Raw genomic sequence first — 25,899 nt, 5'->3', positions numbered from 1 at the left:
TTGTTTAAGCAAAATGCCAGTAGCAGTCTTTTAAAACAAGTAAAAATAAAACATCTTGCTATGTCATATTATAATTTGGCAATTGGTGCTTAGAGGAAAATTCTGTATAAGAACTGGGAAGAGGAAGTGAGAGCAAAAGGAAGTAAGAAGAAAGATTCTGAAACGATAGTGAAATAGGAAGCACCAAAAATCTGTCGCCCCACACAGACCACAACTGTACTGTACAATTGTCCAATCTGACGTATGTAACTATTTAGGAACAATGGAGTCTATTGAAGGCTTCCAACTTCCAGAGGAAGTTTTGGAAGGTACATTATGGTTAATTTATGTCAATTTCAGCTCTTAGCACAGTAGCAGCTATCCATCCCCCACTCCTTAGCCACTTGACAGGCAGCCGTGCACATGTTCCTGTAGTAGCTTGCATGCAACTTATGAGAGCTAGGGTGGAAAAAGTATGCTGTCTCAATATCAGAAATCTGTGATCTTATCCCTGAGTGCTGCTTCTCATCACAAAGGTACAGACAAAGTGGCAGAGGCCACTGTTGCACCTACCTTCATTGTTATAAGCCCTTTCCACTCTGGCTCAAGTGACTTCTAGGGGCACCTGTCTTTACCCTCATTTTTCTTTTTTCTTTCCTCTTTTGGAAGCCAGATACTGAAGATTAGAACATTCAAAACTAACCACAAATACATGGGGAATTAGAAAGTCACTGCACATACCCAGGGGAAGGCACAGGCTCATAAAACACCTGAGAAGACCGCCAGGTTACACTTTAGGCTGATCACTGACACAGAGATAGACTGCAATAATCAAAAAGCAAAACAAAAGACCTCACAAAAAACCAAAAGCAAGCACACACGTACACAGCAAACCCTGGGGAAGAAGGAGAATCTGATTTGCAAAATTACATTCAAATGACTAGTTTTCAACATAAAAGCACACAACATACAAAGAAATAAGAAAGTATGTTCTATTCAAAGGAAAAAAAAAAAACAGAAATTGTCCCTGGGAAAGACATGATGGCAGATCTACTAGACAAAGACTTTAAAACAACTGGTTTAAAGATACTTAAAGAACTAGAGAAAGATATGGAGAAAGAAAATGATGTATGAACAAAACAGAAATATCAATAAATGGAAGCCAAAAAGAATCTCTGGAGTTGAAAAATACAATAACTGAAATGAAAAATTAACTAAAGGGATTCAAAGGCCAACTTGAGCAGGCAGAAGAAAGTATCAGCAGCCTTGAAGATAGTACAAAGAAATGAACAAGTCTGAGAAGCAGAGAGAAACAAGATTGAAGAAAAGTGAAGAAGAGTCTAACAAATTTGTGAGATATTACCAAACAGACCAACATACCCATTTGTGAGAGTCCCAGAGGAAGAGAGAAAAGGGGGCAGAAACAATATTTAAAGAAATAATGACTGAAAACTTCCCAAAATTGATGAAAGACATGAACATAAATATCCAAAAAGCTCAGTAAACTCCAAGTAGGATGAACAGAGAGACTCACTCCAAGACACATTATAATCAAACTGTTGAAAGACAAAGACAAAAAGAGAATTTTGAAAGCAACAAGAGAGAAGCAACCCATCAACTACAAGGAATCCTCAATAAGATAATAATCAGACTTCTCACTGTAAACTTTGAAGACCAGAGGGTAGTGGGATGATATATTCAAGGTGCTAAAAGAAAGACTGTCAATTGAGAATACTATATCCAGTATACTGTCCTTCAAAAGTAGGGAGAAATTAAGACACTCCCAGGTGAACAGAAACTGAAATAGTTCATTACTACCATTAGACCTGCCCTGAAAGCGATGCTAAAAGGGGTCCTGCAGGTTGAAATGAAAAGGCACTAGAGAGTAACTCAAAGTTGTATGAAGAAATAAAGGTCTCAGTAAAGGTAAATGCATGGGCAATTATAAAAGCTAGTATTATTATAACAATAGTGTGCAACTACACTTTTTGTTTTCCATGTGATTTAAGAAGCTAACTTTTTTTTTTAAAAAAGCAATTATCAGTCTAAAAGTAAGTATGAATGTATTTTTGGTTTTTAACTCCACATTTTGTTTTCTACATAATTTAAGACACTAATGCATTAAAAATTTTATTTGTTTATGTTTTTGGACATACAATGTATAAAAATGTAATTTTGTAGCATCAGCAACTGAAAGGAGTGGAGAATAGAGCTGTTAAGGAGGAAAGAATTTGTATGTTATTGAATTTAAGCTGCTACAAATTCAAGTTAAAATGTTATAACTTTGGGATGTTAAACATAATCCCCATGATAATCACAAATAAAATAGCCACAGAATATACAGAAGATGGAATGAGAAAGAGATTTAAATATTCAGTACAAAAGAGAATAAGATCAGAAATTATGAGTTGGAAGGAACCATAAAGCTCATTTAATTCCAAACCTTAGTTTAAGAGATAGATAAAGAAACAAACCCAAAGAGATTAAGATCTAGACTACAATCTGGGTCTCCTAATTTGGAGTCCAGTAGTTTTCCCTCCTGTTAGCTTCTCATGTTCAAGATGAAGAATGTGTTCTGGTCAGGCTTTCTTAAAAATCTGAGAACATTAAATCATCATTTTTATCAGTTAATACTGTGTTCAAGTCAGTGTTTTCCACATCTTTCTATTAAAACCATTCCTTATCTTTGGGAGACTGGGATTGACATATATCTATATATACTAATATGTATAAAATAGATAACTAATAAGAACCTGCTGTATAGCACAGGGAACTCCACTTTGCTGTACAGTAGAAACTAACACAACATTGTAAAATGACTATACCCCAATTAAAAAATAATTCCTTATCTCTTGATGTCCACAGCAACTATCCCAGCTGAGTATACCAAGACCACCTCCTGCCATTTTGCCGCTAACCCCACTCGGAGGCTACAGAACTTACTTTCAGTAGTGATGGAGTAAAGAACTTGAGAATTAGATTCTAGCCCTGACTCTGCTGTTAGATACTGTCATGCACTAAGGCAAGTCATTGAAAGTCCTTGACCTATTTCACTGTAGAGCTAATTTGAGTTAGTTATAACATGAAGAGATTATAAGATTCCTTCAAGTGTTATTACAACCAGATGCATAGCACAATCAAGAAAATCTAATCCACTGTGATATCAGCTTACCTAAATACCAAGAGAATTTCATAGACTACTTTACTACATTGCAAGGAAAAAAAAAAAAGAGAAAAGAAAAAAAAGACAATACCCCCACACCTTTTCTTGTTTTTAAAATATATTCTGGGCTTCCCTGGTGGCGCAAGTGGTTGAGAGTCCGCCTGCTGATGCAGGGGACACGGGTTCGTGCCCCAGTCCGGGAGGATCCCACATGCCGCGGAGCAGCTGGGCCCGTGAGCCATGGCCGCTGAGCCTGTGCGTCCGGAGCCTGCGCTCCGCAACGGGAGAGGCCACGACAGTGAGAGGCCCACATACCGCAAAAAACAAAACAAAACAAATAAACAAAAAAATAAAATATATTCTTTGAATTACTAAGGTCTATTACTTCCATTTCCCTCCTATTGAGCATTAAAAACAAACTGAAAACTCCCAACATTCTTGAGAGTTAAATTTATTGGCCAGGTGTCTTCTTCCTTCTCTTGACTTTTTCTCCTCGCCCTTCTCCCCTTCGTCATTTCTCTCATCTCTCCCCATTCCATTTCATACATCTCCTAGTCCTTCTATAAATCTCTAAATACTTCAGATGATTTTCCAAATCTTCTTTTAGTTTTCCCAGTGTTCTTGATGACTACCAATGACTGCAGCAGGTTCAGAAAGCTCATTAACTAATTCCCTTAATGTCTTAACATGGCAAGCACATTAACCTACTAAATCATTCTGTATGCAATCCATTGCCTGCATTCTGCAGGCCCTAGTGGCTCTTTCAGTCAATAGCTGCATTGTTACTGTTCCCTATCATTCCTAGTTGAATGCGCACTGCCCCTTGATTTCAGCTAAAGCTGAAGTGCTGTTGTTTGGCAAATTTTCCATCGTGCTGATCTTTCCCCCCCTGACTGATTAGTTTTATTATTTATCCAATTTTTAAAATTGTGGCTTTGGCACACCTGCTCAGGGTAAGACAGCACAATTAAACACATTAAAGGAAATGCACAAAACATGGTGATTATGTAATTAATCAGCTTTAGGTAGTATAAAAAGTTGCTAGCCTAGAAGCATAACACTTTGGGAAAGAGTAATTTTAAGAATTTAAAACAATTTTAATTATTTGATTTTTTTCTCTTAAACTTTATATACACACACACACACACACACACACACACACACACACACACACACACAGGCTAGAATATAAGAATATTTATTTCTTTATAGCAAGACTCCTTTCACAAGGTAAAATAGCTTCTGCACTTGGCACCATGCTTAAGGACGCTAGAGGAACGATTGACAGATAATTTATTGGAGTGCCCTTAGGTAACCCAGGTACATTTTAATCTTCTTAGAGTTATATTTGTAATGTATTCCTAATTAGTACATTAATAAGTCAAGAAGCCTATGGAAAATGATCTGCAACAGTAAGTTTAATTACATGGTTTCATTGTGTTTTGCTATCATTTTTTTCAATTAAGCTTTTATATATTCCCCCTTTTTGTGAGAGAGGATAGCCATTGGAAGGCTTCCTTTTCATGTGACTGAAGGATAAAATGAAGCTGAGTCAGTTTGCATAATCCAGGCAATGTCCTGGAGCTCAGCACTGGTAGAATAATGTCTAGCACACAGTATATCTGATTACTATCTCAAATCATTGGTATTAACTTAGATTATTTTCTCTTCTAAGCAATACTGGAAAGTCTTTGAATATACGGACATATTTACTTTGTTCTTTTGCCAAAATAAAACTGTGGATAGAGCACTCAAGTCTTAATGGGAAATTACTGCTCCCATTTTACCAAAATGACTGTATCTAAATGTTTTTATATTCTCATTCATCTGTATCTAAATGTTTTTATATCCTCATTTCTCTTCATTTATCTGTATCTGTTGCTCAGGAGAAAAGTTCTTTTTTTCCAAATCTACACTTTCTACCTGTTATCTTAATTCTACTCCTTCTCCCTTGCTTAAGATTTTATTCTATCAGTTATAGTCTTAATCCTTACAGATTCATTCTTTTCTGGCTTTTTGCTCTTTACGTAAACATTTGCTCAATTACTACCATTTAAAAAGTACATAAGTAAAATGCTAACAAAAAAAAAAAAAAGGGAAAAAAAGAGTAATAAGAAGAAGCTTCCAGCAATTCCATTTGCCCAAGTCTGTCTCAGTCTCTTCCCCAACCCCGACTTTCTCCTTCCTTTCAACTACAAACTGCTGGAAAATCTAGTGTAAGCTACTATCTTTTCTCTCTTACTGCATACTCAGTATTCAGCCCACTCTGGCCTAATTTTTGCTTTCACCATATTACTGATCCTGCTTCAGAAAAGATGTAAAGATACCTTATAAATGTAAAATCCAATATGTGCTTTAAGGCTCAGTTAACCTGAATTTTCTGTGTTTCTAGTTACTGGCTATTGTATCTTCAGTCATTCAAAAATATTCATGGACTTTATAGTCTAAAGGAGAAAATGTATAAAAAAGCAGATAATTAGAATATATACGAGTACTGCTGTGACTTTTGTCATAATAGAGGGATATGGTATAATTGCTAGTTGTCACCCAATAACTATTCTCTCTTCATAGAAACAAAACTCTGATTTAGTTGGGGAAAGCAACATGCCTAGATTAAAACACACAGAAACAAACAAATTTTACATTTTGTGGTGTCCTTTGCAGTTATACATAGCCATATAACTGAAGTCTTGGCAATAGTATGTAAGAGAAAGCATTTGCAAGAGACTTAAAAAAGATTTAGGAAATGTTTGCTTCTGCTTCTCTTCATTTTTACTGTCTGGAATACAAATGCCATAGCTACTAGAGTTAGAGAAGACGTATTTTGATACTAATAAAAATGGAAGCCAGAAGCCAAGCATAATAAAGCAGAAAGACATAAGAGCCTGATTCCCTGATGACTTTGTGAAGCTGACATTCAGAACTGCCCATTCTTGGATTTATTATTTTTTTTTTATGGAGATAGTAAACTCCCAATTTCTTTAAATGACTACAACTAAGTCTCTGTGTCTGACACAGGCACATTAGAATAACATGTGTAGGAAAAACATTCTTTCTGGATCTCTGTCTCAGCTATTTTTGGTCTTATTCAGCATACTTTCACTGGATGATCCCATCTATTTCTCCTTCATACCTCTCTCCTCAGTTCCAAAACCATATACCCAACTTCTCCTAGAATTTTCTCCTTGGATACCTCTTAGTTGCTTATGACTAAGTCACTTATGACTAAAACCTGAATGAGCTGCCTTACCCTTCTTGATCTGCTCTTTCTTCTGTGTATAGCTTTTGGCTAATGATGCCACTTTTAACTATGAAAGCCAACAACTCTCAAAACATTGGGGGTAAGTCTTAATTATTCCTTCTTCTTCATCCTTAAAATTCAATAGATCATTGATTCTAATCATTTCTACCTCAGAATTTTTTCTTGCAAGGATACATACATCTCCATTCTCACCAAGACTGCCTTAACCTGAGTTCTCACTGTTAATGCTCTCGGACTTTAAAAAAAATCATTCCTAAAGAGTCTTCTATCCTCCAGTCCCTCATTTTTCCATCTATCACCACCCTGGTAAAATAAAGATGTAGCATGTAGATGCATACACACACACACACACACAAACACACACATGGGAATACTATTCAGCAGTAAAAAGGAATGAAATTCTGCCATTTGCACAAAAAAACATGAATGGACCAAGAAAGTATTATGCTTAGTGAAATAAGTGAGTTAGAGAAAGGCAAATACTGAATGCTATTACTTACATGTGGAATCTAAAAAATAAACGAATAAATATAGCAAAACAGAAACAGACTCATAAAGACCAAACCAGTGGTTACCACTGGAGAGAGTGAAGTGGGGAGGGGCAAGATATGGGTAGGGTGTTAAGAGGTACAAACTACTGCGTATAAAATAAATAAGATACAAGGAGTCTCCCAAGGCAATAGAAATAAGACAGAAATAAACAAATCAGACCTAATCAAACTTACAAGCTTTTGCATAGCAAAGGAAACCATAAAGAAAACCAAAAAGACAACCTACAGAATGGGAGAAAATATTTGCAAATGATGTGACCTAAAGGGCTTAATTTCCAAAATATACAAGCAGCTCATACAACTCAACAACAAAAAACAAACAACCCTTTCCAAAAAATGGGCAGAAGACCTAAATAGACATTTCTTCAAAGAAGACATAAAGATGACCAGTAGGCACATGAAAAGACGGTCAACATCACTAATTATTAGAGAAATATAAATCAAAACTACATATAAATATATACTAAATATAAAATATAAAAAACTACATAAAAAATATAAAATATAAAAAACTACATATAAATATAAATCAAAACTACTACTACTGGTCAAAATGACCATCATTAAAAAGTCTACAAATAACAAATGCTGGAGAGGGTGTGGAGAAAAGGGAACCCTCCTACACTGTTGGTGGGAATGTAAATTGGTACTGCCACTGTGGAGAATAGTATGGAGGTTTCTCAGAAAACTAAACATTGAATTACCATATGATCCAGCAATCCCACTCCTGGCCATATACCCAGATAAAACTATAATTCAAAAAGATACATGCACTCCAATGTTCACTGCAGCACTATTCACAATAGCCAAGACATGGAAACAGCCTAAATGTCCATCGACAGATGAATGGATAAAGAAGTTGTGGTACATATATACAATGGAATACTATTCAGCCATTAAAAAGAACGAAATAATGCCATTTGCAGCAAGACAGATGCAACAAGAAATTATCTTACTAAGGGAAGTAAGTCAGAAAGAGAAAGACAAATACCATATGATATCACTTATATGTGGAATCTAAAATATGATACAAATGAACCTATCTACAAAACAGAAACAGACTCACAGACATAGAGAACAGACTTGTGGCTGCCAAGGGGAAGGGAGAGAGGGAGAGGGATGGACTGGGAGTTTGGGGTTACTAGATGCAAACTATTACACTTAGAATGGATAGACAACAAGTTCCTTATGTATAGCACAGGGAACTATATACAATCTCCTGGGATAAACCATAATGGAAAAGAATATAAAAAAAAGAATGTATATATGTGTATAACTGAGTCACTTTGCTGTACAGTGGAAATTAGCACAACATTGTAAATCAACTGTACTTCAATAAAACAAAAAAAGATGCAAGGATATATTGCACAGCACAGAGAAATATAACCATCATTTTATAATAACTATAAATAGCATATAAGCTATAAAAACACTGAACCACTATGTTGTACACCTGAAACAAATACATTATTATAAACCAACTATACTTCAATAAAAATAAAAGGTTAGGTATGAACTCTTTAAAAAAATGTTAACTTCCGAATACATATATTGGTTTATACCTATTTCAAACTTCAACTTTTTCAATTACTCTCAACTGCCTACAGGATAAAGTTGAAATGCTGTTAGTGATCCTTTAGAAACATTCTCAGTTTCATTTAAAGCTTCTCTTCTATTTCCCACCCCCCTTAACACACACCAACGGACCAAGTACAGTTGTTTGCAATCACTTCAGACTGTTTGTTATTTCCATAAAAATCCTCATCTTTCCCTATTTCTATCTTTCTACTTCAGTTGTTCTATCTACCTCAAATCCATTTCCCCTCCTTCCCTCATAAATATACAGCTGTTTTGTTTTGTTTTGTTTTTTTACCTATTAATCAAGGACCAAATTAGAGTCAAACCACTTTCTGGAGCTTTCTCTTGTTCACTTGCCACATCAGTGGAATTAATGATTCCTTCACCTCTTACCATATGCTTTTGTTCATTCAACTATCATATGGCCTGTTACATTATTTTGAAGTCATTTTTGAATATTTAGGTATATTTTATGTACATTAATTTTGCACATATTTGAGGATCTTAAAGGAGGCTTTGCATCTCCCAGATGTTCTCAGATGCCTGGTACTGAGAGGATGCTCAATTCACAGCTGGAGTTTTGGACTAACTACACTTTGGTTTCGTTATAAATAAAATATGTAACTTCAGGCTAAATGCTTGCAGATAGACATAAGAATCATTGGAAAATTATTTTAATTAAATGGTCTATTATGAGAATGATTTCAAATTCCTTTATGTTATGAACTCATCTTCTTTATCCTAAACCCTGACACTCCAGACCCAGAATACATTCTGCCCATTCACTCCAGAAATGCATTCCATTCATACCTATTTCCTTCTAACCAAATATATTTGTTAAAAGTAATGTTTCATGAACCTGATTTGGGAATGCAAACTTTGAAAAGTGTAGTTTTGAATACCAAATTTCTGTAATTTTTAATGGGTTTCCCTGCTTTACAATCAGGTTTATTACTTTTCAGAAGACCTCATAGAAAAATGATGGTTTAGTTTAGAACCTCTTCTCAATTTAAAGAAGAAAGAAGACGAGAACTCAGGATCACAGAGAGAATAAAGCAATTGTGCTTTGGCACACACAAATTAAATGTATTTTATAAGCTTTCCAGGATCTACCTGCAAGCAGATGGCAGTAAGGCATGTAAAAGGGTGCATGACATGCTCCCTTTCTTCAGAGTTATTTTTTCTAATGGAAAATTGTGGGTGAAATGATGACAAAATAGCTTTGGATTTGCAATGCTATTCTTCATTTTATATAATGACAGCTTTTAAATTGTAAATAATGGATTCTAAATGGTTCATGCTTAATCTATCTGTAAAATATGTAAAATTCATGAATTTGAATTGTCATATCAAACAGGAAGGGATAAAATTTCAATTTGTACATCTGGAGGAAATTATATTTGGAGGGACCATTAACAGTAATACATTTTAACATAATGTATAGGCCAAACTTCTATCAACATTTTTGAAAGCTTAGCTTCAGACAACATGAAGAGGTAAATATATAATTGGAAAAGAAAATTCATATGGCTTTAGACCTTGTGAATGATGGTGAGTGTGAGAAACTGAGAAAAGTAAACAGATGACAGGCTTGGGTATACAAATAAATATATTTTTTACACATTTAAAGAAGTATGATGGGAACTTCCCTGGTGGCGCAGTGGTTAAGAATCCACTTGCCAATGCAGGGGACACGGGTTCGAGCCCTGGTCCAGGAAGATCCCATATGCTGGAGCAACTAAGCCTGTGTGCCACAGCTACTGAGCCTATACTCTAGAGCCCAGAGCCACAACTACTGAGCCCGTGTGCCACAACTACTGAAGCCCACACGCCTAAAGCCCGTGCTCTGCAACAAGAGAAGCCACTGCAATGAGAAGCCTGTGCACCGCAACAAAGAGTAGCCCCTGTTCGCCACAACTAGAGAAAGTCCGCACACAGCAAAGGGGACCCAACACAGCCAAAAATAAATAAATAAAATAAATGAATTTTAAAAATATAAAAATAAAGTAGTATAATGTTAAGTGAGAAAATGAAGACTGAGTGTCTAATAATCCAAAATAAAGATACAATATTTTTAAATGTTTATATACGTATATGCATTCTGTTTGTATATATGCATATATGTAGTCACACATGGAATCATATACCCACACACATGTCTGTGTGGATAGACAGTGACTACTTAAAATGCATTTTCCTTTGAAAAATGATAGGGAACCAATATAGCACAGGTTATGTTGGTTTGCATTAGTGTTTTTGTACAATTTGAATATCAAGGAAACTAATTTTTTATCCCTAATAATTACTTAGACATAATTTCCAAATTATTCACTTTTAATTTTTGGTTTTCAGTTTCATCATAGATTCAAGCCTGTCCACCTGAACAGAGAAGGCAAGACCTTTGAAGGTAAACCCCCAGCTCTGATATTTACTAATAGGAATTTGGGGAAGCTATTTAACCTTTCTAAATTTCCTTTTTTTCAAGTTTTAAAGAACATAAAACAAACAACTAAACAATCTATCTGGTATGTTATTGTGAAGATTAAATGAGACAAAATATAGGCAAGAGATAGTCAGTAAGGATTAGTTCCCAGCCACCTACCCTTGATGGTAATTCTTTGCTTTCTTTTTTTTTTTAAGCCAACTGTGCAGATTGCGGGATTTAGTTCCCTGACCAGGGATTGAACCCGGGCCCTCGGCAGTGAAAGTGCAGAGTCTTAACCACTGGACTGCCGAGGAATTCCCTTTGCTTTTGTTTTTGCAACTATGTTCTTTTGAAAAATGTTAGTTCATTGGGGGAAAGACCAAAGTCTGGCTAAAGAGCTCCCAGACTTACACATTTATATGTACGCTATCATTTTAAAAAATCTGTCCTCATGAATATAAGTTCCTAGAATGTTCATGATGTTTCACTTTAACTTAAATTTATAATCTTGGTCAATGTCCTTCTCAAAGTCACTGATAACTGAATCCAATATAGACATCAAATATTATTTTATTACAGACCCACTCTAGAGAAATGATCTACTGTTGTTATTAAAAGATGAGTAGAATAGGTAGACATTATTTCTACGATGGTCATTTTATAGCAATTTGAAACTCAGGGTCACCAAAGAATTTATGAAGGTTCCTCTAAACCTATTTACATTCTATCATATTCTACTGCTACAATTACATCTGGAGATAACAGTTTTCAAGACCTGAATTTCTATGATATAAAAATGAATAATGAGAAAGTGAATATTAATTAATAGTAATAAAGCAATTATTTCATTGATTTGCAATTACATATGCCCTTATTTTTCTAAAAACTAGAGGATTCAATTCAGAAAACCATGCTCTAAATTCACATCCATTTCTTATACAAGGGGCTTACCAAACCTGATTCACTGTAAAATCTCTGAAGTAAATAAAGACAAGCTATACTGACTTCACATTTCTTTAAGAAATCTGGCAAGCTTTCTTGCTCGTTTAGTCTCATGCAATTTTAGATACTCCAGTTGAGTTTCTTCTAACCTACGTGGCCCTAAACGATTTGGTGGGGTAAGGTGGGGTGTCGCTTCTTTGTTTCAAGCCTCTTCCACACGTGGTGGGGTAAGGCTGGGGCAGTACTCACCGCTGACATGATGAGCTCTCCTCCCAGGCTCTGGATCTCAGCTTTAACCTGACTGCAGATTTTCAGCTGGTGAGAGTAGAATTTAATCTGTTCCAGGTAGGCCAACAAGTCCTGTTTGCATGATGGATCTGGGCACTAAACATGCATGAGATAAAAATGGAAATAGCAAAACAAAGAGTAAGTAGATCAGAGCAATTCAATATTGAGACTGCAAGTATCTTATAAGGCACTGACTTTATTTGCATTGAGTCCCATTTCTCTGACCAAGGCCATGTAGATTCTGATATGCTTCCACCATTAGAAGAGTTTCTTCATGTTCCAACCTTAACTACTTTAGCATAGACAGAAGAAGTAGTAAAGGAATTTCCAGACATGAAAAGGTACGTGAAATAATTGCCTTTAATTTATGATAAGGTTAGAAGCCTTAGATTTCATTTTTAGGTAAATCTGAAGAAGTATTTAAAATGCAATTATTCCCTTCATCTAAAGTTGCTATTAGAATACTCCTCAGGACCCACAGTTCTGCATTGTCTGTCCTTCGTTATTTATATGGGCATTAAAAACATCTGCAACAAAACATATATTATGTTCTATTACTTTCAGCATTTAATGTTTTTAGCTATTACTGACAAAAGAAATCATTCCCACCTTAGCTAACAGCTGGGGATCTACCTGGAGCCAAGAAAGAGGCAGCAGCATACATGTTTTAGAGATGTATTATTATTATTATTATTTTTTTTTGCGGTACGCGGGCCTCTCACTGTTGTGGCCTCTCCTGTTGTGGAGCACAGGCTCCGGACACGCAGGCTCAGTGGCCATGGCTCACGGGCCCAGCCGCTCTGCGGCATGTGGGATCTTCCCGGACCTGGGCACGAACCCGCGTCCCCTGAATTGGCAGGCGGACTCTCAACCACTGTGCCACCAGGGAAGCCCTAGAGATGTATTAAATTTCTTTACGAAAAACAGTCTCCTACATTATGTTAGCATCTGTAAGGAATTTCCTGCAGTAGAGCTTTGTGCTTAATCATAACATGATAAATATCTGTGGTCAGTGTTTAATGTTTGTGTTCTTTCTCCTATGCAATTAGAATAGATTTTTAAAAATCCCCGATAACTTAATTTCACTTTAAAAACATTCATAAGGATATGGAAATATGAACTGTAACTTATATGCAAAGATATTCACTGCAGCCTTACTTACAATAGCAAAATTTGGAAATAAATATTCTATAATAGTGAAAAGATTAAATAAGGATACATATCTATATAATGTGATATTATACAGTCTCAAAAATTAATATTTTCAAAGGAAAATGTTTTTGGAAGGAAAAAACACAGCATTTAAAATTTCACATACTGGGCTTCCCTGGTGGCGCAGTGGTTGAGAGTCCGCCTGCCGATGCAGGGGTCACGGGTTTGTGCCCCGGTCCAGGAAGATCCCACATGCTGCGGAGCGGCTGGGCCCGTGAGCCATGGCCGCTGAGCCTGCAAGTCCGGAGCCTGTTGCTCCACAATGGGAGAGGCCACAACAGTGAGAGGCCCGCGTACCGCAAAAAAAAAAAAAAAAAAAAAAAATTCACATACTATCTCAAAGTATGTAAAAAATATGTGTTTATGCTTGTGTTTAAAACATAGAGGGAAATAAATATGTGAAAATGGTAAACACATTATAATCAATATTTTTCACTCTTCATATTTTACATATCTTAATATATATTACTTAAATTATATTATTTCTATAGTAATAAAAATGTTATTATTTAAAAAGCTTTATCTAATAGCCTAAAATGAAAACTGAAAAGCAGGACGAAAGACCTGAAAGTATTCCATGCATTTCTGCTTTTACGTAGTAGTTAATAAGCTGGAGTGTTGTTGAAAAAATCCTGAGAATCTTATTCTCTTTTATATTTGCTAAATAGACTAATCTACATAGCTCCAGAATGTGTGGACAAGATGAGAACATGTGACTTTTGAGTAAAATTTAGTCAACAAAGGTAGCAAAGATATCAATTCTTCTGCAGAAATACTATCAACCTGCTAGATAGGCATGGACAGATAACATGACACATGATAACCAGACAGACAGACAATCAGATAAGATGATAGAGAGACCTTGATATTAAGGGCGTTTCTCAAATTTTTAACACAGAAGAAAGGATACTCCCACAAGTCTCATCAGGAGGATTAAACTGTAACTAAGTAAGAAGAAAGAGAAGGAGAGGAAGGAAAAGAAAAGGAGAGAGAGAGAGAGAGAGAGAAGGGAAGGGGGGAGGAGGAAGAAGCAGCAAAAAACAAGTAAAGGAAGGGATTTCTCCAATTTACACATGAGAAATGAGAAGTTTAGAAAGCATAATAATTTTCCCAGGATTGAAGAGCTTATGCTAGAGCCAGTATTTGAATCCATATCTACTTGCTTTTAAATCCATTTTATTTTCAATCGCTGAACTTAGGAGAATTTGGAGTGAATTTTTTTTTTTAATCACAGATTACCATGGGTTGCATAATTTCAAGGAAAAAGAGAATTTATGGGAAAACTATGTCTATTTTGAAATAAAGATTGCTTAGATTTTTTTAAAGACAAAAATTAGCTATCTAGAATTACCTATAATGATGACAGGCAAGTCATCTCATTGTTTTACCACGACAGGAAGTTGATCTTTATTAGGTACTTCTTACGTGTCAGGCACTGTGCCATGTCCTTTACATGCATAATTCTAAGTTAGTATTCATAGGGTCATTTTACTGAGATCTAATTATTGTCATTTTGCATATTTGCAAGCTAGGTTTTGGATAGAATTTATGATTTGCGTAAAGATTTGAATTGAGTTTTCTCTGTTTCATTCACTACACAATGATCTCCTATGACATTCATTCAAAACGTTGCTTTGTCTATCCTGAGTAATGAATGGTCTTATCTATTGTTTGTTCTTATGGATGGACTCAATGATAATCTTTGACACATACAGTGTTCTATCTGTCATATACTCTTCTAGGTGCTTTACCTATATTAACTCTTTTAATAATCACACAACTTCATGAGGCAAGTTCTATGCCTCCTTCTCTATGCCTCAGTTTCCTCCTTAACAAAGGAGGAAACTGAGGCATAGATAAGTTAATTGACTTGCCCAACTGAGAAATAGTAAAGCTGGTATTCAGACTCACATGATCTGGCTCCAATCCCTACCTCTAAGGTCTAGGAACAATATCGGTCTTCCTGCCAGTTTTGTCTTATATATAAACAGTAAATTGCCACTCTGATTTGTAAATTGGTTGCTTAAATTGACACTCTTATCTGTATACTGTAGGTAGGATTTGGGTGAATTTGTTCCTTAAAGACCAGCACCACTACATAACGTCCGATAAAATCAAACTTGCAAATTAATAATCAGATTGTTAACTGATAACCAATGTTGCAATCACCTAAGTTTAAGCAAAACATACAGTCTCTCTCAAGACACTTTCAAGGCCATGCTAGAAGAGTCTAGAATTGTGTTAAGCAAAGAATGAGTCAAATGAGTAGAAAATTTGAAGTTGAACTTTGGAAATTAAAAGTTACTTGACCCAGGGCTTCCCTGGTGGCGCAGTGGTTGAGTCCACCTGCCGATGCAGGGGTCACGGGTTCGTGCCCCGGTCCGGGAAGATCCCACATGCCGCGGAGCGGCTGGGCCCGTGAGCCATGGCCGCTGAGCCTGCGCGTCCGGAGCCTGTGCTCCGCAACGGGAGAGGCCTCAACAGTGAGAGGCCCGCGCACCGCAAAACAAAAACAAACAAACAAACAAACAAAGTTACTTGATCCAGATTTATCCTTCATTCCCAGAATTGATGAAAATGTTGGTTACACCTAAAGATAGTAGTTTTATAAGTGAAGTATGAAAAACATAGTGATTGGTAAATTCCATACTATAAGACTTGTTAAAGCCTTGTTTTCTATTGACATTTGGAAAGTCTTTCTGAGTCACTTTTAGCTGCCCAGAAGCAGAACCAGGAGAATGAATCATTCCCACTTTAAGAATGCTCTTCTACTATTTGCCAAATCTCCGTTATTAAAATCAAATTATGTTTTCCTCACCTTTTATATTTTTACATAAAGCTAATTGAAAAAGTTTGGGACCTAGATTGGTACTGGGTGGGCCAAAAAAGTGCCTGACACATTTTTCATTTTCACCAAGAACTTTATTGAACAACGTATTCACCCATTTGTTCCACTACCTTCTGCCATTTTTCAGGCAACTTCATAATTCCGTCTTCCAAAAACTTTTTATCTTTTTAAGCAAAGAACCGTTCCAGGTACCTTTTACAGTCTTCCAGGGAATTGAAAATTTTTCCATTAAGAGAATTTTGTAAAGACCAAAATAAATGGAAATCCGAAGGTGCAATGTCTGGTGAATACGGCGGATGAATCAGAACTTCCCAGCCAAGCTGTAACAGTTTTTGCCTGGTCATCAAAGAAACATGTGGTCTTGCATTATCTTGATGGAAGATTATGCATTTTCTGTTGACGAACTCTGAACACTTTTTGTCTAGTGCCACTTTCAGTTGGTCTAATTGGGAGCAGTACTTGTTGGAATTAATCATTGGGTTTCCTAGAAGGAGCTCATAATAGAGCAGCGGTCCCCAACCTTTTTGGCACCAGGGACCAGTTTCATGGAAGACAATTTTTCCACCGACGGTGGCTGGGGGCGGGGGGGATGGCTCAGGTGGTAATGCGAGCGACAGGGAGCGATGGGGGGCGGCAGATGAAGCTTCGCTTGCTCACCTGCCGCTTACCTCCTGCTGTGCGGCCCGGTTCCTAACAGGCCGCAGACCGGTACCGGGGGTTGGGGACCCCTGTAATAGAGGACTCTCTTCCAATCCCACCATATATACAACATCACCTTCTTTGGATGAAGATTGGCCTTTGGTGTGGTTGGTGGTGGTTCATTTTGCTTGTCCCACGATCTCTTCTGTTCCACATTATTGTACAGTATCCACTTTTCATCACCTGTCACAATTTGTTTTAAAAATGGAATGTTTTCATTACATTTCAGTAGAGAATTGCATGCAGAAATATGGTCAAGAAGGTTTTTTTCTCTTAACTTACGTGGAACCCAAACTTCAAAGCGATTCACATAACCAAACTGGTGCAAATTATTGTCAACACTTGCTTTGGATATTTTGAGTATGTTGGCTATCTCCCAAGTGGTATAACGTTGATTGTTCTCAGTTACTGTTTTGATTTAACTTCAACTCTACCCGACCGTGCTGCATTGTCCAGAGAGAAATCTCCAGCACAAAACTTCACAAACCACTTTTGACGCATTCAATCAGTCACAGCACCTTCCCCATACACTGCACAAATCTTTTTGTGCGTTTCAGTTGGCTTTGCCCTTTCTTGAAATAGGAAAGCATAATATGTTGAAAATGTTGCTTTTTTTCTTCCATATTCAATATTAAAATGGCTACACAAAAATTCACCACTTTTGATAAGTCTTTTTTATAAATGCACACTGATATGACAGCTGCCACCCATGATCTAACAAAATTGTTTCAAATGAAATTAAAGACTACTAAGTGCTACTAGAGCCATCTTAAGAAAGAAACCTTTCAGCCCACCCAACAGAACATTCATGTCCTTTACTTTTCAAAAAAATAAAATTTGTACAAAAAACACTTTTAAAGGAATACAGCTAGGGACTTTTAGTCAAATCAAGTGGTAGAATATCATAACACATTTTGGTTATTATGTCCCAGTTTATTAAGATAGGAGATGTTAACCAGGACACCTGGTTAGCTTTTTAATTCATGGATTTTCTTTTTTTTAATTTAAATTTTATAACCACCAGGACACTCACTACAGACAAGCAGATGGCATGTCAGCCTAAGTGGTTTGGGCACATTAAACCGGCTTTCACTCTTCTAGTAAGATGCTTCATACCAATACAGAATACATCATTTAGTAATGAGAGGAAAAGTGAAGAACATTTATTACCTTTCAGTTTGAATTTTAAGGGTATTAGCAAAGTGAATACTTTTAAAGACCTTTATTCCATTAGTTTAGCTATTTTTTTTTTTTGCTCATAATGGAGTTTAAACTTTATTTAAGACACAATTAAAATGACTTTCGCAATTACAGACAACAAATTCTGCTAAGCTGGCAAAGTTTGTTAAGGGAAAGTTATTAGGTGTCATTGTGAATTTCTAGAGTAGAAATTTCAAGCAACCAGTGAGAGCAGAAGCATTCTGTGTCCATGACCTTTCCCTTCCCACAGGGCTCATTTCTTCACCTATACTCCAGCCCAGAGGCTGTCTCGTTTCACCTTCCTCAGGGTCACAGATCACCCATGATCCCATCTTTTTCTGTACTTTTAATGTCTTTTTCTATCCTTGAATCTATCAACATAAAGTCCCTCAAACCAAAATCCCTCCCTCAACCCTGTAATCCCATCTTTCTCTCCTCTTGTTCACGAACATGCTTTCTAAAAAATTTCAATGCCACCCTTATTGGTGTTCTGAGTTTTCATTCTTGGGCATCTTTTCACTCTTACCCTCTTCTTGGATAATACTATCAATATATGCTGCTCTGGCTTCACTGATCACTTACAAAATAAACATGACTAAATCTCTATCATCCAGCCCTGTCTTCAGAAAATCCATATACATATTGTATTGTCCCAGCTCATCTCACTGTCTTATCAAGATTTCACACTCAACACATATAACCCCCCACTGTCTCATACTCCATCTTGCCTATTATAAAACCATTTTTCCGGTTCTATTAACTATCTCAATAAAGAGTGCTTCCTTCCTCTCTCCCATCTATTAAATTTGGTCAGTCATTTATTTGGGTTGATTTTACATCCAGAAATCTCAGCACACTTTGAACGTTTTTCTTCTTTGTTATGCCTATCATTGCTGCTCTTTAGCAAACTACGGTTTCTAAGACACAAAAGAGAAGGGTATCTCTGGAAGTATGGTAAAAATACAGTGGGACTCTTTTATTATGTCATGATGAAGGACGACATTGATTCATATGGTCTACAGTGGACCTGCTGACTTGTGAGAGTTATATTTGGGAAATTATAGTTTGGCATTTTTCAATGCATAAATGTTGTTTTACCAGAAATTGTATATGTTGTTCAAATTTTGTCACATCTCCTTATTTATTTAGACTAAAATGGTCTTTTAAAAACAAATTATTTATTTTATTTATTTTTGGCTGCGCAGGGTCGTCATTGCTGCGTGCAGGCTTCCTCTAGTTGTGGCAAGTGGGGGCTACTCTTTGTTGTGGTGTGCGGGCTTCTCATTGCGGTGGCTTCTCTTGTTGCAGAGCACGGGCTCTAGGCACGTGGGCTTCAGTAGTTGTGGCATGCAGGCTCAATAGTTGTGGCACTCGCGCCCTAGAGCACAGGCTCAGTAGTTGTGGTGAACGGGCTTAGTTGCTCCGTGGCATGTGGGATCTTCCTGGACGAGGGCTCGAACCCGTGTCCCCTGCATTGGCAGGCGGATTCTTAACCACTGCGCCACCAGGGGTGTCCCTAAAACGGTCTTTTTTAAAAAAATATTTATTTATTTTGGTTGTGCCGGGTCTTAGTTGCAGCGTGAGGTCTCTTAGTTGCGCATGCAGACTCTTAGTTGCAGCATGCATGCGGGATCTAGTTCCCCGACCAGGGATCGAAGCTGGGCCCCCTGCATTGGGAGCACGGAGTCTTACCCACTGGACCACAAGGGAAGTCCCTAAAATAGTTCTGAGTTTAAGAACTGCTTCAAATTTATTTTTAGTTTCAACTTGGTTTGGACATACAATCATTGAGAGACGGCTATCAGTGACATATCCTTTGAACACTAATACAAATTAAAGACAAAGATATTTTCCATCTTCATCAAAGCTTCATCCTTTAGTAGGTATAAAGTTCTGGCCCAACCTACTTTTCTGCTTTATGCTGACTTCCATGAGAAATTCTCAGAAGGATTGGTTTCCCTGTGTATTAGATTAAAACTCAAAACACATCATCTCCCTCCCTGAAACCTGAAACGTGTCAACTGAAGAGTTACGGGATTGAAATGAACTTATACAAATGTTTTACCCTGTATAAAGAATATGGATATGGTAAGGATGGTGGAAAGGTAATTCAGACAAATTTTGATTCTTTGGAATTTTTGGTTAAAGTCAGCCAGGCACCTGTAAGGAGAAACTTTCCTCATCTTTCGTCTTCCCCTCTTACACCAAATAGCCCCTTCTTCCTAGACCCTAAAACACCTTATTCTGGGTACCCAAGGCTATAGTTTTGCATACATGAAATAATACTGAATATATAATCACCCTCCAATCATTTAAGATATTGTTTCAATGGGAAAATGACAAAGACCCAATAAAAAAGAAAAATAGTAAAGCAGCATGCCTTTTAACAGGAAACTCTTACTTCAAGGATGCAAACAGATAAAATATTTTCAGTATTTTATCTATTCCTATTTAATTTCTGAGAACCTGCTATGCATTCATTTTTATAAAGTAGGGGTTCATTAATCGGGAGAACAAATCTAGGTATCAAATTCTCTGTTCAAGATAAATTTCAGACAAATAATTGTGTCAAAATACAAATATTGTCACAAGATGCATCTAGAAGTTATATTCTTAAGAGACATGTTAGAATGATGCAATTAATGCTTCATAAGTTTCTTTTTAGTGTAGTTTTATTACATTTTTTTTACTCATAACATCAGCAGGAAAACAATACAAATCAGGCTAGCCACCAACAATATTTTGTCAAAATATCAATATAAATTACCCTTGGAGATTGTTTTCTTCATAGTTGAGTGCACTGTGTATGATTGGCCTTGTAATTCTTTATCTTGTTTTTTAAATGCCATCTTTCTTAAATTAGTTTTGGCTTTCAATATATTTAACACTGAAAATTCATTTTAATTGTGTCCTGTTATGGTTAGGTGGGAGTACCCAATCAACAATCTGGATATCTTTGCTTTGGAAAATTTACAGTGAAGGAGTATTAGGATTCAGACACAGCACTCAGGGGTTAGAAAGTCCAATTTTGTCCTCTTCTTGCACAAAACACTTTAGCAGATGTTAATTTTATTTTGTTTCCTATTCACCTCTTTTCTATTTGAGGTAGGTTGCTTCTGTGACTAATTGAGATCTTTCAGTGTATTATTCCTACCTTGTGAGGTATTTTCCAGTTCATCTAATTTAGAATACCTGCTAACATGATGATTTATCATGAAGAGTCAAAGAATAGAAAGAGATGTGTACCAAGAGTCCGAAATACTAAATTTGTAAGAAGCATACTTCTCCAACTTGTCATTCTCTTTATTCATGGGGAAAATGTTTAAGAATTGTGATAACTAACAACATCCTGACCCTCAGGAATATACTGGCTAATGGAGACAGGATTTGTACCAGAGTTCTACAGGACTTAAACAACATGGTCTTGGATGGCATATGAAATCTACCTCACCATCTCAAGATAATTCTAAATCCAAGAGATGTTGAGTGATTGGGACAAGTAAGCTTACATTATGCTTCTGTATGTTACAACAGAAGATTTTCAATCATCTCTTCCTAGCTACCTAATGGTAATGCCAGAGTAGTAAATTGTATGTAGTTATATACAATAAACATATGTTCAAGGAAGCAAGACAGGGAAGAAGGGTTAAAAAAAAAATCCAGGAAGGCAGAACTAGAAGTCTCAATTTGATTTCATTTCATTCTCTCTACATATGAACTTTGACTATGAAACTTTATAGAATGAAACTAAATTGGCCCAACTATATATATATTTCACAAATCCATGTTGGATAGAATTGAAAATTGATTGATGTTTGAACTTCTGACACTCTAGCCAAAAGCAGACTGGAAAGCATCATAAAAATTATTAAAAGGTTTTTGGGCTATTAGTTTGTTCAAAATTAAAAGCAAGCCATGTTCTGGCAGAGTTTTTTCATAATATACATTGACACTGTAAAAACTGCCTTACTTATTTACATTATTCAATTGTATTCCACAACCAATTTCAGTAATTATTTTTGTCTAAATTTTTTATGTTGACCTATCAAAAAATATCCGAAGCACAATCATAGAGAATCTTCCCAGATAGTCACTATAATAAGTGATTCAATTCTGATTCTTCAGAACCGTATTTCTTCAGATGAAAATTAAATATACCATTTGAAACTACTTTACTATATGAAATGGAAAAGGCCAAAGAGAGTCATCCATAATTCTTCATTAGTCAGTGGCTGTTTCTTTAAGCTTCTTTTAAAATGTCAAAGTTATATGGAAGTGAGACAATACTTTTGCTCTCTTCCATGCAATGTGAATAATGTTAAAAACAATAGCATGATTTAATACAGCTCTGTTATAGGAGCACCTACTGCAAGGTGACCTGACCCAATTAAATAAGAATATCAGTCAAGAAGAAAAGGACAACTTCAGAGTGACACAATTATTTGGACTTTGAAAACTGTGCATTCTAAAACAAACAGAAGTACACTGCTAGGAATCATTAAGTATTTTAAAAGTTATTAGAACACATGCATCTGTTTAATGTATTATGGTTTCACTTATCTTACTACTGTTTTGTCTCATAAAAGTGAATGCAATAAAATTCTAGAACACAGAAAACCATGGGCAGATTTGGGCTTCACTCATTTATTCATAATAGATTTTGAATTATATTAGAATAGAGTTTGTTTTTAACTGTAAATGCTGAATACTAAAAAGATTAATAAAATGTTTATAGAGTAGTAGCAAGAACTTGAAAAAATATATATGACCATATATGTGAATATATATATATATATTCAAGTATGTTTTAAAATATTTGTCTCTGTTATTATTTTTCCTTGTTTATTTCTCTTCCCTTATATCCAAAAATATAATATCTAATAAGAGAAAGTTCCTCAGCTTCCAAGAAAAAGAGGATAAAAAAATAAAATAACAATAAGTAGCCTAATAAAGTTTCTCTTAAAGTATATGCACAAAAAAGATATGAAGTCATTTCAGACTCAAAAAGACAAGTGTTTTTTTTTTTCCCCAAAGATTGATAAATATGTATTATGGAGTTGAATAATGTAAAACCTGCAAAGGAATACTATATCTCAGTTTGAAATAGTAATTGAATATCTCAGTACATTAACTAAAGAAACTGACAGATTTCTCAATTAAAGTTAAGCAAAAGGTAACTCCAATAATGTAGCTGCTGCTTAGAAAACTGGAATAGAGACATCAGAAATCTAAAGAAAGGAAACCAAGTATTTAGAGCATCTATAAGGATTTTAAATGCTTCCTACATTTTATATCTTCACTTCAGTATTCTACTAATTACTATTTGTCTCACAGTTTTACATAGAATGCCAGAACATATTGTTTACCCAGAAAACCTAACATACTTCTGAAAAGCACTAATTTTGAAGAGCAAAAATAAGAAATCTGAGATATTAAGAAAAAGAATACTAACATTGGGTATGACAGCCAATTAAAATAATTTGAGTACATCTGAAACTCATAAAGCCAATATTTAGGATAATCTGAATGTATTTGAAGCTCAAAAATCTTAAAAATAATCCAACCCTAAATAATAATAATGATAATAGTAGTAATAATAAAGCACCAAGAAATAAACTTCCTCAGAATAAATTTTCCACTACTTGTGTGTTAATTATGCAAAAAAAAAATTAAAAATAATTCAATAATAATTTAGGAAAAAAACAATCCAACAGAGTAAAAATTCAACTTTGTTTTAAACGATGTCAAATGACAGAGAGCAATTACCATGAACTTTCATCACATCCATTTGTAAAGAACTCACCTGGTTGGCAATCTGCCGAGCAAGGACGTCCATCCTTGATCCTGATTCTGATATCATTTTAGCTGCATAGATCACATCAGTTGTATGCTTCAGTGGTCCTTTTCCCCTTAAAATAAAAGAATACATGTTTGCTGCAGTGGTTCATGCTAAGATACAAACACACACACATAAGATTTGTACCCCAAAGTATAAGCCATTGGTTTTACATACTTAGTTTTAAACAGGCCATGATTAGATTCCAGTATTAAATGAAGAATTTTAAAAAAAAGAAGGCCTATTTTGTTAAGATTCAGGATACTTTGCCAAGAAGATGGACTCCATTTGATCTTCATTCCCATGTATTTTGTACAATAAACCTTAGCCCAGAGATACTTTTGGTGGACGTAGACCCCTGAAGGCAAAGGTATTTTCTTCATTCTGGGTGGAAACATGAGATTTTGGACATCTTATATGTTCAACAGTGTACTTTGATTAGCAGGGATGCTGTTAATCCTCCTATTTTTAATCTTTTTTTTTTTTTTTTACAGTCTTTTGGTTAACTGTACTTTGTTTTTATCACATTACCTCTCCTCCACAATTATTTCCTAGTAATATCAGAGTAGTTGAGTATGAATCTGGAGTCACACTATCGTGGACTATTTCCCCGCACAGACTGCTTCTGACCATTTGTGTAAGTCGAACAAGATAAATACCCACTTTATGCCCCAGTGTCCCAGTGAGAGGAAATAGGAGCACCCACCACATGAAGTCATTCTAGGGACTTCAGGATTTAATTTCCACAAAGTGCTCAGAACATTGTTTTAAACAAAGTAAGCATTCAATAAGTTGTTATTTTTGTGCTTGTTATTTTAAGATAATTTTGGTTTCTAATGCCATGGAATAAAAAAGTTAGGTTTATTTAGGGATTTGCAACGTAGTTAAGAAAGAAGTACACTTCTTACATAGTTGGAGTGGGATAAGGAGATATTCTTCTGTCTTCTCATTCCTCAAAAATAAATGAATAGCTGACCTGAATGAATATAAATGTTCCATCCACCTAAAACTGCTCCTCTCCTTACTCCTTTAGGCCCAATTCCTAACCCTCTACTGAGTATCGACACACTGGCTATTCCAATTATGTGGTTTCTGTTCCTTGTTCCTAGCAGAGAATAGGACCCTGAAGAAATCACTCACTAATGCAACTGTTTTGATGCTTTGCCATCTGTTTCGATGCTTTGGGAGTGAGAAGAGTGAGGAAGGTGGGAAGAAGGAATAAGCCAGTCAGGGTGAGGAAAGGGAGATTTTGAGAGGCCAAAATACAGTGGAGTTGAAGAGAAGGGAAATGGACACAACCTTTGTCCAATATCTTATTTACATCTTGGACCAGTCTTGAGGGTAGATGCCCTAATGTTAAATCTAATAAGATGTGTTGTTAAGAGAAAAATCTCTGTTCACGTAGGGACTATCATTCTATACTAATACAACATAGGGGGATTCATGCAAAGGAAAATGATCAGAGTATTCTACACCTGAAAACCTGAACATCAAATCACTTGTGACTAGTATGTCAAAGGCCCTTTCACTGCATTTTATTCGTGGGGCCTCTCAAATACATTACGAGCAAATTTTCATGTAAAAATGGAACCTCACAGCTAAGAGGATGAAAACCTGGCCTCAGTAGATAGTTATCACCGTACTTCTCCTCTTTGAATCTGCTGACACAGGTTGCTTTGAATTTTTCTAAAAAATCAACATTAATCATTACAATTTTTTTGACTTGTTCTTATCAAATTTACTTTATGAATCAGGCAGGACTAGATGTTATGTACATGGTTATGTTCAAGACGGGCACTGCATTTCATCATGTCTATGCATCTCCAGAGAAAGTTAAACTTAAATAAAGCTGTCCAAGCTCCCAAAAGGCAATGCATCAATTTTCAAGGTCTTAAACAACGGACAAAATTTGTTAC

At 35.8% G+C, this 25,899-nt stretch overlaps 1 protein-coding gene across 2 annotated transcripts in view; it reads right to left on the bottom strand.

Moving 5' to 3' along the window:
* Positions 1-25,899, bottom strand: part of CTNNA3 (catenin alpha 3) — a 1,595,169-nt gene that overhangs the window by 33,300 nt on the left and 1,535,970 nt on the right. For both annotated transcript variants that reach the window (XM_027130128.1, XM_027130127.1), the window contains exons 16-17: positions 23,951-24,056; positions 12,150-12,284 (exon numbers count right to left, since the gene is read on the bottom strand). In XM_027130128.1, the coding sequence (XP_026985929.1) occupies positions 12,150-12,284; positions 23,951-24,056 (241 nt within the window). The remainder of the gene's footprint in view (positions 1-12,149; positions 12,285-23,950; positions 24,057-25,899) is intronic.

The sequence above is a fragment of the Aethalodelphis obliquidens genome, unplaced genomic scaffold, assembly GCF_003676395.1.
Source record: "Aethalodelphis obliquidens isolate GAN/ISIS:26980383/991018 unplaced genomic scaffold, ASM367639v1 scaffold37, whole genome shotgun sequence".
Taxonomy (NCBI): Eukaryota; Metazoa; Chordata; class Mammalia; order Artiodactyla; family Delphinidae; genus Aethalodelphis; species Aethalodelphis obliquidens.
The sequence above is the reverse complement of the archived record's forward strand: the minus strand, read 5'-3'. Positions and strand labels throughout refer to the sequence as shown.